We start from the raw sequence: 15,633 nt of genomic DNA on the forward strand, positions 1-15,633 counted from the left end.
TATGTGTGGAGGCTAACTTGGGCCTCTAATTGTCTTTATGTGAAGTCTTGATTATTTTGAATGTCACCTAGTTCTTATCATTTTGAGCAACCTAGGATAAGTCTAGAACCACCAAAATAGAGGTCCAAAGCCTCCTGGACCATAGGTATGGGACGGGTAGTGCACGCATAGGGTACGGCCTAGAATTGAATTAGAGCGCCTTTAAGTAAATAATTTTAACATAGTAATCGGGTAGCAGGAGATGATAGTCTGTGTCCGCTAAATAATATGAGCAACCCCTACCTCAAAGGAGTTGCGAAGTATTATTTATGTTGCACAGGGTGATCTTTAGGCTAAAAAATATAGGACCCCACTCCCCTTTCATTATTTGTCATTTACACTTAGTCATTTAACATAGATTAGTGAAGTTGTATCTCTATAGTCATTAAGATTTATGCCGATTCTCACGTGCGCTAATAAGACTCTTCGACTTCTAAATTTGCCTTTATTTATTTGATCACATAGTCTAATTACATAATCCACATAGTTTAAAGTTCGGTCGGGACCCACAGTTGTGGACCTCGAAGAGTGCCTAACACCTTCTCTTTGAGGTAATTTGAGCCCTTACCCGATCTTTGGTGACACGGACTAGTCAAATAGAGTTACTTGCAAATAGGTGCCCTAACGCACCTCAATATCATTAGGTGGAGACTCTTCTATTTTAACACCCATTTAAAAGAGTTGTCACACGTCGAAGCCCGCTTTCGCGAAAAAATGGGGCGCGACAGTCACACCTATGGAACTTTCATCGTAGGTGCGGTTCCGCATCTGCGTTACTTTTCCCACTTCTGCAACATTCATTAGAATTTTCAAACCTAGAAAATTGCCAATTTTTTCTATTACAAACATGAATTTGGCACAGAATTTATGCTCAAGACTTATAAATTAGTACAGTACATGAAAAAAATGACTTGATTAAACTTGATTTTAAGGCACTTAGCATCTAAATATCTCTCGGACAATTCATCAAACACTTAGCAAGCAATAAGAGTGCTTTGATCCTTTAAAGTAGTTAGGTACTCAGACTTCCCCCATTTTTGTTGTTCAACAACACATAGTACACACAACTATACTCAACCAGTTTCCTCACCCTAACACTAACATTGATTGAGAGGGGAAAAGGGGTTGTGGGAAAGAGCTATGAAGAAAAAGTAGAAGAGGATGAGAGAAGAAGACAATAGACAAAGAAGAGAGAGAGAGAGAGAGAGAGGGAGAGAGAGAGAGAGAGAGAGAGAGAGAGAGAGAGAGAGGAAGAGTGTACTTGAGTTGCCTTTGTGTGAGCAGTAGGGTGCGAGGGATCAATTGTGCAAGAGATGAGAGGGGATGGGGATGGGAGATAAGAGTGAAAGAGAGAAAGAGTTTTACATACCCGACTGTCGCACCTGCGGAAATTAAACCGCTGTTGCGAAGATGCTTCTTCGGTTTTTGTATCGCTTCTCTACAAGTGTCGCATATGCGGTGCCTTAAGCGCTTCTGCGATGCCGCATCAACGCACCAGTTTTCGCAGGTACAGTTGCACCAGATTTTTGCTAGACAGATCTGGGCAGCCACTGTTTTGGCTTGTCTCCAATACCTCAATCTCCTCAATTCAACTCCAAAAAATCTAAAACTTTACGGATTAGTCAAAAATAATATAAATAAACTATTTCAAAAAATAAAATTTTAAAAACAACTTAAAATTTTGAAAACAAGGTGTTGCCTCCCATCAAGCGCCACATTTAGTGTCGTGGAACGACAACTACAAACTTCACCATTTTCTCTCCACTTAGAGGATATGAATTGGGCACCTGACTTGGACTCATGTTTGTGACCACGAGCGGTGGGGGTGGTAAGTAGATTAGAAAGTCAAATGCCATTTGCATGATTTTGCATTTCTTGGCTTTCATGTAAGGAATGTTATTTTGTGTTCTTGAACTTTCAAATTTCAAAATGTACTGCTCTTGTCTTTCCTCTTTGCAATTTCTCATTGATTTATGTGGTTTAATTCCCATATCATCACACAACTCCAATGTTGAGAAATGCTTGGAGTGAGACATCAAAGATGTGCAAAAGATCTGCTAGGTCGTGTAATTATGAGTTTGGGATCAAGAAAATGTGAAATCCCAAGTCTGTCCAAAACTGAAGCTCGTTGACCACACATGTGCAAGAATCATCACAGGCATGGCTCCGCATATGAGGAATATAACTCGTAGATGCGAGTCTTGTGGAATATTGGCTACTTCGCAGAAACGGACATTTCATTGCAGATGTGGCTTCTAGCACAAATGCGGATGGCTAAGCGTAGGTGAGATTTTAGTGGAACCTTAGCGTTTTCGCACATGCAGACTCTTTCTCGCAGCTGCGAGTCCACAAATGTGATCAAAATTCTGCAGATGCAAGATCACTAATTGTATTATCACTTCTTCAATTGTTTTTGCTCAATTCCACTTTATTTGACTTCAATTCTCTTCACGACTCATTGTACCTGAAATTCTGCAATGCACACCATAAATTACCTCATCTTTTAATTAAAGGATACAAAAACTAAAGAAAAGAGACTACAATAAGTGATAAAATCACCACTTATCAGTCACTCTTCTTGAAAATTTTTATGCTTCCCACCTTGCTTGGTATTGCTTTACTGTTTATGCTTAGTGAGGAAGAGTGAATTGCACAAAGGGTGTTTCCGTGCTTGTAAGTAAGAGTGATTGTTCCGTGCTTCTTTATATTAATATATTGCACGAAGGGTGTTTTCATGCTTATGTGGAAGAGCGAATATGCACGAAGGGTGTCTCCATTCTTTTGAGGATGATTGTAAAAGCACGAAGGGTGATACCGTGCCATTTGATTGATATCTCTTGTTCCTTATTTTTACTATATAGATTGAGAGCTTAGATATGTTGTCTCATGGTTGCTTTGCCGATTACTTGGACTTGAATTGTTGTGAAAGGCTTGTTTGATGTTATTTTGCGGTTATCATCATTATATTCCTTAGTTACTCCTTTCATTATACCGCATTTTATTTCTTCTTGCTACTACACTTGTTACCTATTTTGTTGTCCTAAATTCAACTTTTCTTGCTCTCTTAATTGTTATATCTCTCGTTATTTTCTCGTTACTTAATTGCATAGGTTTATTGGAGGCATCTTGTCATAGACTCGTCACTACCTCATAGGAGTTAGGCTTGACACTTATGGAGTACAATGGGTCAATTGTACTCATACTATACTTCTTCACTTCTTGTGCAGATTTTTGCTTTGGAACTAATGGCACAGAGAGGACGGACTAGCTTGCTTGGTTGTGGAGACTCGAGGTAGTGTTGCACTCTCATCTGCAGGCCTTGATGTCACCCATCTTTTAGACTTTCTACTGTTTATTCGTATCAAATAGTGTATTTATTATTTCAGACATTGTATTTAGTAAGTCTATATAAGCTCATATACTCAGTGACTCCAGTCCTGGGAGGTATTAGACGGTTGTTGGTTTAGTTATGTTATACATTATCGAGCTTTGCCCTTTATTTATGATTTCATGTTATTTTATGTCCAACATTGTCCCTTTATTTCTGTTATGGGTTGGCCTACCTAGCAAGCGGTATTAGGCACCAACACGATCCCTTGGTTGTGATTTTAGGTTGTGACATTTATTGTATATATCAACAGTTGTTTGAAGTATAGGTAGTCCCTACAGTAGCTCGCTTTTGATATTTTATCATGTATATACTATATAGGGAAAAATATGACATGAAATGTGGCCGCTTAAAGGAAATACATATGGAACGAAAGATGGGGATGGCCACCGAACATAGCTACTCCATTTGTCACCGGAAGGAATAACGATCATAAAAGGAGTATTAAATGCTTTGCGCCCGGTAACATTTAATACAAAAAATTTTGCAGCATTAAGGATGATGGCCCGTTACAAGAAATTTGGCATTTATGTCTAACGTTACATCTTCATCAATGGACCTCATAATTGACATTAAATAAAGGGATGATCCTAGGACCTCCTTTCCTAGACGTAGCTATAAATAGTTAGCTCTTTCATCATTGTAAGGACACGAATTTTCTAGTTAATTTACACTATATTCTATACAGCATTTTAATATAATTTTTCTTTTATTTAAAACAACCCAATCATTAAGAACAAGTACAAACCAGAAATACCAATCCTCAGAGTCTCGTACAAAAAATCCAAAGCCAACATAATACTACAAGAAATATAAAACACTTAATATTAAGTCAAATAATACATCACGGAGAAATTAGAAACTTACATATTACAAAAAAACAAAATAACCAAAGGCAAGCGCAACCATAGAGAAATATCAACAAAAGGGCACTCATGTAACAACCCGACCGGTTGTTTTGAGCTCTAGCGCATCATTCAGTGGTTTGAGACCCTGAGCAGCTTCACTTCAGGTATTATGACTTGTACGCGTGGTCAGAATTTAATATCGGGAAGTTCGGAGTTGATTTGGAAAGAAAATTCTAATTTCGGAAGCCTTAGGTTGGAGGAATTGACTAAAGTGTGATTTTTGAGTAGAAAACCTCGGAATTGGGATTTCAAGATTCTAACAGGTTCGTATGATGATTTTGGACTTAGGCGTATGCCCGGAGCGGGTTTTGGATGACCCGGGAGCGTTTCGGCGCCTATTATGGAAGTCTCTCGCTTTTGATCTCATCATTGTTGTGCCTGAAAACCCTGTTCTCGGACACATAAGCTCTGTCATTCCATCTACATTCTAAGGCTAAGTATTTTATATTTCATCGGTTATTTCATTATCAGTTGGATCAAATTAATTCACTTGTCTAGAAACCACGAACAAATTCAACTGTACAATTTTCCGGGTAACAGTTTGGCGCCCACCATGGGGCCTAGACAGCCGTGCGATTAAATTGATCCTTGTCTTTTTTACTAACGTGTTTTGATTACTTTGTCCTAGCAAAAAATCACCAAAAATGGCGGATAACACTGTTAACGGCGCGCGCAACCCTAAAATAAAAGGGGAACAACCTCATTTTGAGGATTCAATCAGTGACACTCGCAATGAGGGGAACGACGCCACATCGGTACATGACAGACGGTACCCTCGACAGGTTTCGGAGGCAACTCCTGATTATACTGATGAGGAGCATGTAGCGGATGCAGTAAGGGTCCTACAAGAGCAACATGCAATCATTCTAGGTCATCTCATGCCGCAGGACCAGGTTATGACAGAGCTAAAGCAAGTGTTATCGGGTGCCTCATAAAATGCAAACAGGCGAGATCCAGTTCCTCCTGATGTTCCCGCTAACCAGACGATGCAGAGAGTTGATAATAACACTCCTAGGGGAGAAGTTGGCTCTGATGGGGTTGGGGGGAGTAGATCCGGCCTCAACAATGAGAACGATTCATTCAAGGATGAACCTTTGCGGTTCATGAAGGAAGTAAACGTCTGCATAGATCAAATCTCGGGCGCACCACCAATATTAAAAGGCCCAAACTCGAAGAAGTATATTCAATTACCGTATAAACCGAGCATAGCCCCAGAATTAAGCCCGAAGCGGTTCAAAATTCCCAAAGTGCCAAAGTATAACTGAACTTCAGATCCACAGGAGCACATTACAACCTACACAATAGTAGTGAAAGGAAATGATTTGGCTCCTCACGAAATTGAGTTTGTGTTGCTGAAAGAATTTGGTGAGACTCTCACGAGGGGAGCTTTAACGTGGTATTCATTATTGCCCGAGCATTCCATAGATTCCTTTGAGATGCTCGCGGATTCTTTCATCAAAGCTCATGCCGGTGCCAGAAAGGTACAAGCCCGAAAGGCCAACATATTTAGGATCGCTCATGGAGAATCCAAATTATTACGAGAGTTCGTTACCCGGTTACAGAAGGAACGGATGTTACTACCGGCAGTCCCGGATGAATGGGTGGCCGAAGCGTTCACCAAAGGTTAAATCCGAAAAGTTCGGATGCTTCTCGAAAGTTAGGAAAGTCTTCTTGAGTTTCAAGCGACGACTTGGGTGGATGTCCACAACCGGTACGAGTCAAAAATAAAGATCGGAGACGATCATGTTGGCTTTCCATTGTCGACTAAAGGACAGGAAAAGAATATAGAAAAAACTAAAGATGATATTGACACGGATAGACAGACTTCGAGGGGCTGGTTTTTGCCCTACGAGCGGACATAAGGTCGTGACAGGAGCTTCCGGACAGCAGACAAGTTCACCATTGATAGAAGGACTAATCGTGGCCGGAACAACAGATCGCTACAAGATAGATAAATCTCATAGTCGTGAGATTCTTCGTTCCCAAAGTTGTCGGAGTTTAACTTCAACGTCAGTATGGTGGAGTTGGTATCAGCCATGAGAAATACGTGACGCATCACAATACACAGTATAAGACCCTAAACGCGTAGGCAACACCAATATTGGGGTTGTAGCCAAAGCAGTCTTGAGCTTTTAAAGGCTCACCACACACTCCTCGGACCATCTGAAAGGAGCACCCTTCTGGGTCAATCTGGTCATAGGTGCAACAATGGATGAGAAACCTTCTAAAAACAACGATAATACCCAGCCAAACCAAGGAAACTCTGAATCTCAGTAGCTGAAGACGGTCTGGGCCAACTCTGAACTGCTTCAATCTTCTTCAGATATACCTTAATCCCCTCACTCGACACCACATGACCCAAAAATTGCCACCGAGTCTAGCCAGAATTCACACTTTGAGAATTTTGCATACAACTTCTTTTCTCTCAAGGTCTGGAGCACAATCCTCAAATGTTGCTCCTGATCCTCCCGGCTGCAAGAGTACACTAAGATGTCATCAATAAACACAATGATGAGTGAATCAAGATATAACTGGAATACACTGTTCATCAGGTACATAAATGCTACTGGGGTGTTGGTCAGCCCAAATGAACTCGTAGTGACCATACCGAGTCCTGAAAGCAGTATTCGGAATATCCGGATCCCAAATCATCAGCTGATGATACCCTGACCTCATATCAGTCTTTGAGAACACTCTAGCACCATGTAGCTTGTCAAATAAGTCATCAATATGCGGAAATGGGTACCTGTTCTTAACTGTAACCTTGTTCAACTGTCTATAATCAATACACATGCGCATAGAACCATCCTTCTTTTTCACAATTAGAACCGGAGCATCCCAAGGTGACACACTAGGCCAAATGAAACCCTTATCAAGCAACTCTTACAACTGCTCTTTTAAATCCTTCAACTCTCTTAGGGCCATACGATATGGTGGGATAGAAATGGGTTGAGTGCCCGGCAACAAGTCAATACCAAAATTGATATCCCTATCAGGTGGCATGCCTAGAAGATCTTCTGTAAATACGTCTGGGAAGTATCTCACTACAAGAATTGATTCAATGGTAGGAGTATAAGCACTAAAATCTCTCACAAAAGCTAGATATGCATCACACCCTTTGTCAACCATCCGCTGAGCCTCCATAAATCGCACAACCCTACTAGGAACATAATCTAATATACCATTCCACTCTAACCGTGGCAAACATGGCATGACCAATGTCACAGTCTTGGTGTGACAATCTAGAATAGCATGATAGGGCGACAACCAGTCCATGCCCAAGATAACATTAAAGTGTACCAAACTGAGCAACAATAGATCAACTCTGGTCTCAAAACCAACAATAACAACTAAACACGACCGATACACATGGTCCACAATGATAGAATCTCCCACAGGCGTGGACACATAAATAGGAGAACTCAAAGAATCATCAAATATATCGAAATACAGAGCAAAGTAAGATGACACATATGAATAAGTGGATCCCAGATCAAAGAAGACTAATGCAGCTCTATGACAAACCAGAACGATACCTATGATGATTGCGTCTGAAGTGACAGCCTCCGCCCTACCAGGAAAAACATAGAATCTGGCCTGGCCTCCCCCTCTAGGGTGACCTCTACCCGCCCGTCCCCCAACCCTAGCAAGCTGTGTGGGTGGAGCGGCAACTGGAGCAGCAACCATGACCTGTGAAGTCTGTGGACTTGATTGAATGTGTGGACACTGAGTAGTCTGTGGAGGTGTACCCATCTTGTGTCTGGGGCAGTCTCTAATCATATGATGGGTATCACCACACTTAAAGAAAGCTCTTGGTGGGCATGGTTGCTGGGACGGGCTCGGGCCTGGTCGGCCGGACTGACCGCTGAAAGGACCCCGTGCAGGAGGTACACTAGAAAGTGGTTGAGCGAAGTGTGAAGCCTGAGACATCGGGATACCCACAGTACCACTAGAAGCCGGAAGTACAGAATGAACCGGACAGCTCACATAGCCTCTACCATGACGGGCTGTAGCTGCATCATGGCCACCACTAAATCCTCCAGTACCTCGAGGCCTTTTGGCCTCCTTGTATTCTCTCTCACAGCCCCGCATACCCTCTTACCTCCGTGCGATCTCTACCACCTACTGATATGGGGTATCTGTCTCTAACTATCCAGCCATGCTGAACCTAATACCATAGTTGAGCCTCTTGATGAATCGACAGACTCACTCCCTAATGGTAGAAACCAAAGTAGGTGCATGTATGGTCAAATCACTGAATCTGATATCCTACTCTGACACTGACATAGTACCCTGGCACAGCTGCTCAAACTCTGCGCGCCATGCATCCCGAAGGGTCTAGGAACAAACTCTCACAAAAATATCTCTAAAATTTGAGTCCATGTAAGTGAAGCTGCATCGGCTGGGCTACCCTCCTCGTAAACTTGCCACCACTGATATGTTGCTCCCGACAGCTGGAATGTAGTGAAAGCAACTCCGCTCTCTCCACAATAAGCATGGTGCGGAGAATATAGTGGCACTTCTCTAGAAAACTATGTGCATCCTCTAAAGCTAAGCCACTGTAAGTAGGAGGATGATACTTAGTGAACCTCTCCAGTCTAAGCTGCTCCTCATTAGATGCCACTGCCCTAATCTCGGGCTGAACCGGAACAACAGGTTGTGTTGGCATAATCTACGGGACGTGATCAACATGGACCCGTTGCTGGGGAGTATGGCCGTGGGAGTTTGAGCTCCTCCCTCAGCCCGAGATGTGGCTGGTACAAGTTGAATCAACACCGACTAAGCTAGAGTACCGAACATGCTCAAGAATAGTGCAAGGGTCTCCTGAAGTACATGGGTGGCAACTGGCGCCTCGGGTGCCTGTCCCCCAAATAGAGCTACTGGTGGCTCCTCTGTCGTAGCTTGGGCAGGTGCACTAGCTGCACCACATGCCCCTCCTCAGCCTCTTCCCCGGCCCCGACCTCTCGCGGCTCTAGCAGGGAGCATGGGTGTCTGATCGTCGGATCCAGTAGTGCGTGTCCTCACCATCTATGAGAGAATAGAAAGTCAAAGATTTAGTTTTCAAAGTCGACCAATTCACATGATTAGGAATCAAAGAAGTGGAGTTTTCCTAAGAATTTTGTAGCCTCTCCAAGATAAGTACATACGTCTCCGTACCAATCCGCAAGACTCTACTAAACTTGCTTATGACTCCTAACACCTATGAACCTAGAGCTTTGATATCAACTTGTCACGACCCCAATTTTCTATCCTTAGGATGTCGTGATGGAAGAGACTAGGTAAGCCTAACAATGAGAGATTATGACAGAAATAAAAGATAATACATGATATAAACTAAAAATTCTCATAAATATCTTGATAAATGAAACACAACTACAATGCTCCCAAACTTATATAGAATGGTCCAAAACACCTACTACAACACTATCTAATAAAGGAAAGAACAGTACTATAAGGAAAACAGAAGATGACTTCGAGGCATGCGCACGTCGAGCAGGTATAACTTGAAGCCTCTGGCAAACAACTACAACCAAATACTAATGTCCAGCACGAGCTGACGTACCTGGATCTGCACAAAAAGATGTCCAGAAGCGTAGTATGATTTCACCACAATGGTACCCAATACGTATCAAGCATAACCTCAGTAGAGTAGTGACGAGGCCAGGTCAAGGCACCTGCTAGAACATAATAAACAGTATCAAAACATAATAACGAGAAATAATGGAAGGCGGAGAAATAAGTGATACGAAACAAGTTAATAACATAGACTAAAGCCGGAATTGCAAGCATAGAGATAACTGAAGAAAGCAATTAAAGAGAACCACCAGTGCACCCTATTATTTTGCACAAGTCAAAATAATATACAACGTATAGTACTCTACAAGGTTAATTGGAGTTTAGAGTCGCCACCTAGTATTTAAGGTATACTAGGACACCTATACTATACTACGTAATGTACACTAAATTATAGACTGCGAAACCAGTTGAGATTCTAGGTAAGGGTTCAAGTTATCTCAAGGGGAAGGTGTTAGGCATCCCTCAAGATCCACAAAATGTGTTTCCTGTGGACTCAATCAAATAAGGGAGGGAAGGTTCAAAGATACTTAGCAAATACTCACAACTATTACAAAGAATAAAAGAATGATTAACGTGTACTAAAATGAACATTAATGATATTGTGTATGGATGAAGTATGCAAGTATTTTTGGCATTTTTGAAATGAAATGATTAAAATATATTAACTCGTATGAAATATATAAAAAGTGTACAAGGGAATTGTATTCCAAAAGATAAGTTTAGTGTAAAGTGAGTTATAGAGAAGAATAGCAAAATATTTGACAAAATATATGTCCAACAAACTACAGTATGTGAAAGAATTTAAAAAGGATATTAAAGGATGGTATTTTAGTGTAATTTGAATAATATGAAAAGAATTGTACCTAAAGAATGCATGTTAACTCAACGTGTCTAAATAAAATCTTGAACTTACAAGAATAAACTTGAAGCGAAAAGACTCATAATTAGAACTTAAAAGTTTAGATGGATGACCACAACAAGAAGAAACTTATACTAAAGGATTGAGAAAAAAGGGAGAAGAGTATTTATATGCACATGAGCAGATATTTACAAGTTTGAAAGAATTATCTCAATGTATAATGAGCAAAGTTTGATGATTAAAGAATGAATGTGGTATAGAATGAATGTGTCAAAATGTTTGACATAGGAAACTAATGTATCAATATGAAGAAATGTTCGCGCTAAAAAAATGAGTCATCATTCAATAAGGAACTAAGACCATCTTTAGAGTCATGGTCTTGGAACACAAATTGTGTGAGTTAAGCCTAAATGACTACAAGGCCTAAGTTTCTCAAAGAATAGTATGATAGTCCGACTATAATTTTCTACTTAAGTTGTGTTAATTAAAGAATAATTTATATATAAAGTGTTTCGAAAAGGTGCTCATACAATTGTAAGACAAAGACAAAATTATTTATTTATTTTTTGAAAGATGACATATTTTTATTTTTATATATGTCTCTAATTTAACTAGTTGGATGTATGTCAATCACAAATCACATTATGAATGTATTCAATGGCCTAGCATACATGCACAAATTTATGAACTTGCGTAACATACAATATTAAAGATTAACCCGATTATTAACTAGATGCAATTCTCTAAGTGTTTAGTAAATAGATAATATTAAAGAAAACAATGAAACACATATATCTACTACTTTACTATACTTTACGTATTGGTTACATCAAAGAACGAGAAGTATGAAGCGGGAAATTTGACGGGAGTCTTCATCTCCGAGTGTCGTCTTCCGAAAGCAACTCCACGTAATAATACCTTGCAAGACAAGAGAAGTAAAATTATTAGTAAAATAATATGTAAGAGTCAAACTAATAGAGTGACATGTTTTGAAATAGTATTTGTTTTAAAAATATTTTTGAAAAGTTGTTCTTGAAAATGATTTGAAATATATTTTTTTCAAAAGATTGTTTAAAATAATATTTTTGAAAAATAGTTTTAAAATATTATAGGAAAATTCCTTTTGAAAATGATTTAAAAACATTTTGAAGGGTCGGATGGTGTATGACGTATAGCAATAAGACATTAGAATGCGAACATCGATTCCCGCGGCCAATCGTGTTGCTTCCTGAAGCACAAATATTCACATTCTCGTCTTTTATTTTTCTTTAGCTTTCATCATCGCCTCATAAATATATTTTGTTCTGGATCCGAGGGACGGTATAGTATCTCGTCCTTTATTAGTCAAAAATCATCACAAGGCCTCAAAACTTTATTCTCATCGACCCATAATGCAACTGTTAGTTTGAATCTTTCCTATCGCTATTAACCAGGACTAACAACAAGAGTCAAATAATACCGTCAAAACAACATGAATTACTTAGAACCAAACGGCAGTGCTGATAACCCCACGACGGATGAACATAATAGCTACATTCCAACAACTAAAATGGGCCGACGACCTCAAAAAATGGTCCAAATTAAATAACAGAAGTAGAGCATCACAACAATCGAATCGGGTACATGCAGTCAAGGGAAGTTTCAAAGAAACTAATTAAACTAATCCAAGCTAAACGTAACAGTGGCAGAAAAAGCTGCAAGAAATGAGGTCAGTCACCGGAAAGACACGGGCCATAAAAAAATATAAACAAGGTCAAATATGAGAAAGTAAAACATTGCTGGGACTTTTCTTCTTCTCTGTCGAAAACCATCAGATCTGTAAAGAGTAACACAGAGAAGATTTATAAGACAAGAATAATGAAGGTCGTCGGCGAAGTCATGTTTCCGGCCAAAACCCAGATCTACATCCCATAAAACAGCAGAAAAACATAACAAGAAGAAAATGGATATAAGGTGAAAAGAGAATGGGGATGCAGCGACCGTGGTTATGCTTGCCGCCGGTGCTACTTCCACGACGGGTTATCGGAGCAACGCCATTAGTAGTGCAACAAAGGTCGCCGGAAGACTTTGAAGCTTCAGATTTTAGCTTTTCTGGTCAGTTCTCTGACCAAAGAGAGAATGAGAAACCAAACTTAGGGTTTAGGTTTCCCCCTTTTAAAAATATGATGGGCCTCTCTGTTGTGTAATGTGTGTGGTTTATGTGTATTTTTGTGGGTTTGGGTATAAACTTAGGGACCTAGTTTTGAATAAACAAAAGGTGAAATATAAAAGAAAATATATGGTCAACAATTAAAGAAAGACATGTTAGAATAAGTTTTCAATGTCACGTCAATGTCTTGTCACATTGGATGTTGACGGAACATTAAAGTTGACCGGACATGATTCGTATTTTAAAATAAATTCTACTAGCTTCCATGTAGTTAATAGACTGTGCTACAATTGAAATTTGATTATTTAATTTAAAAATAAAACTTGTAATATTTATTAAAATGATGAATACTACAATAATATGTAGTAATTATTTTTTTTAAAAGACAATAATATTGATAGAATATCCTAATATTTGAAAAATAGGACAATTATCAATAAATTGCTTAAAATTTAGAAAAATGAACAAAATGGTAGTATTTATGCAATTGCAATAAAATGATAAAAATTCCTATAGTTTATAAAAGTGAGAATAATTATCAAGAAAATTGCATTACAGTTAAAAAATGTGCAAACACTACATTTTATCATTTTTGACAAGGAAGGCTGCAAAATTTTATTTTTAAATACGGAGGGTCAAAATTGTGCGTCAACAGCTACCCCTCTTTGACCGGAGATGATGCAAGAGTCTTCGGGCAAAGAAATTGACACCATACCCAATTTTGGCCCGATATGATAGAATGGGAATGAGGTTGTTTTGAAGGCACTGACCGAACTTTGGTATTTGAGTTGCCTACATATGTTGGGTTGTACGAGAATTAGGCCGCGTGTAGTTCTGGAAGATTGAGTACTACTTAGGAATTGTAGCCTCGTGGAGTGGAAGACAAATGTTCGAGGACAAAAAGGTTCGTGTGATCTCGACATTGCTTCCAAGATTTTCATAGTGTCGGACTGTGGTAACACTAGGATATGGTGTTGGATGGACGAATAGATAGATTGAATGGATTCTGTTATGGATACGGTCAGGCTCTCTGTTGAGTTTTCCTACATATCTCGAATGTAACGAGAATCATGCCGGTTGTAGTTCAAGAAGCGATGGATGATTTGATTTTGATTTTAATTTTTGATTTGAAAATTGCCCTAACGTCAAGCTGTGATAACAATGGGCATATTATGAAAATGGGGGTTCGGATTGCCTATACACCCTATGTCGATGGGATGTAAGAATGATACCTGGGACATGTCGTCAATTGTTGTTGGAAAACTAGACGTCCGTCCTCAAAATATCCCCAGTTTATTTGCTAGAAGATAGTTCCACGTTGTGTCTCTTTAGTAGAGTTGACGAGGTGTGGACTATGCTTTCGTTTGGCTTGAGAAGATGGATGTGTATTTTTTGACGAAGCGATATCGGAGCATTTAGATCTAAGATACCCGTATTAGAAGGGGGGCACCTGTAAAATTGTACTTGAAATGAAATTCCCATTGTTCAGGAGGGCGCCTGGAAATTTGGCTTTGAAATGAAATGCCCATTGTTTAGGAGAGCGCCTGAAAATTTGACTTGAAATGAAATGCCCATTGTTCAAGAGGGTGCCTGGTAATTTGGCTTAGAAATGAAATGCCCATTATTCAAGAGGGTGCCTGAAAAGCAAGAAGTTATTTTTTCTATTGATGAAAAGGGTTCTGTTATTAATGACTCGGGCGGGCATAGATGTAAAATGATAGAATTTGAAATGATATGGCCGGGTCTGGCTTAGACTTCAAATGTATCCCAATGAAATCAGGCCAAAACGTAGTTCTATTGCAAAGGATGACTGAATCCGATGTGGATTGCGTACGTATTCCTACCAAAGGAAATCAAGTCGCGGCGTAGTATCGAATATATAGAAATAATTTTTGATTTTCCATTATAAGAGTGGGACCCGACCCTATATGGGTTGCCTACGTATCCCTCCGTGGGAAGTCATGTCATGCGTAGTTCTGTTATAGCAAAACCTAACTCTACCATCAACAAAACTTGACTCTTTTTGTTTTCTGTATTTTTCGTTGTTTTGTACCTTTTTGTAGAGAATATTTGAAAATTTGAAGAGTAAAGAAAGGTTGTGATTTATTGATCCATCATCATTTTGACTTGACATTGGCTGGTACCAACAATTAGATTTGTGCATAAGAATTTCCACCATATACTTTCCATCAAATCGAGATCAGCTTATGGGTAATTCATATAGCTTCTAGTGGTACCTCAGGTATACCTAAGTATCAACAATATTTGTTCGTCTTGCTTCAATCAAAAGTTTTGAATTTAGCCTAAACTCAGGTTTCAAGTGCCCTCACCACAAAGAAAGTCCTAATTTTCACACAGATATGATATTTTTTTTTTGTATTTTCATTTTTAGGACATTTTGAGAAGTACACTCATACTCAGAAAGATGTTCAATGCATGCAATTGAGATATCATATGCTTGACCTTTATGTGAGTATCCACTAATATGAGAATACTTGGAGTACGATCATTCATGTCTTTGTTATCGGCTTGTAATGTAGGCTTGCGGAAGGGTAGGATATTCATTTGGGATAAAAGTGATTAATCTCTCCTTGAGCGTTGCACTGTATCAGTGCCTTCGGTGTTCAAACCATGCTTTGGCGCTTGAGCTTGTTAGGGTCGGTGTCTCTTTCTTTTGTTTGACTTCTTTTGAACTTTTTCAGAGGTTCTTCTT

At 39.4% G+C, this 15,633-nt stretch overlaps 1 protein-coding gene across 1 annotated transcript; it reads right to left on the reverse strand.

Annotated features, from left to right (window-relative positions):
* Positions 1 to 6,674: 6,674 nt before the first annotated feature.
* On the reverse strand, positions 6,675 to 8,427 carry LOC138895948 (uncharacterized). Its single transcript, XM_070180714.1, has 4 exons — positions 7,787 to 8,427; positions 7,223 to 7,639; positions 6,944 to 7,111; positions 6,675 to 6,807 (listed from the first exon to the last, which is right to left on the reverse strand). The coding sequence occupies exons 1-4, from the start codon at positions 8,425 to 8,427 to the stop codon at positions 6,675 to 6,677; spliced, it is 1,359 nt and encodes a 452-aa protein (XP_070036815.1).
* Positions 8,428 to 15,633: the final 7,206 nt, after the last annotated feature.

The sequence above is a fragment of the Nicotiana tomentosiformis genome, chromosome 7, assembly GCF_000390325.3.
Source record: "Nicotiana tomentosiformis chromosome 7, ASM39032v3, whole genome shotgun sequence".
NCBI lineage: Eukaryota > Viridiplantae > Streptophyta > Magnoliopsida > Solanales > Solanaceae > Nicotiana > Nicotiana tomentosiformis.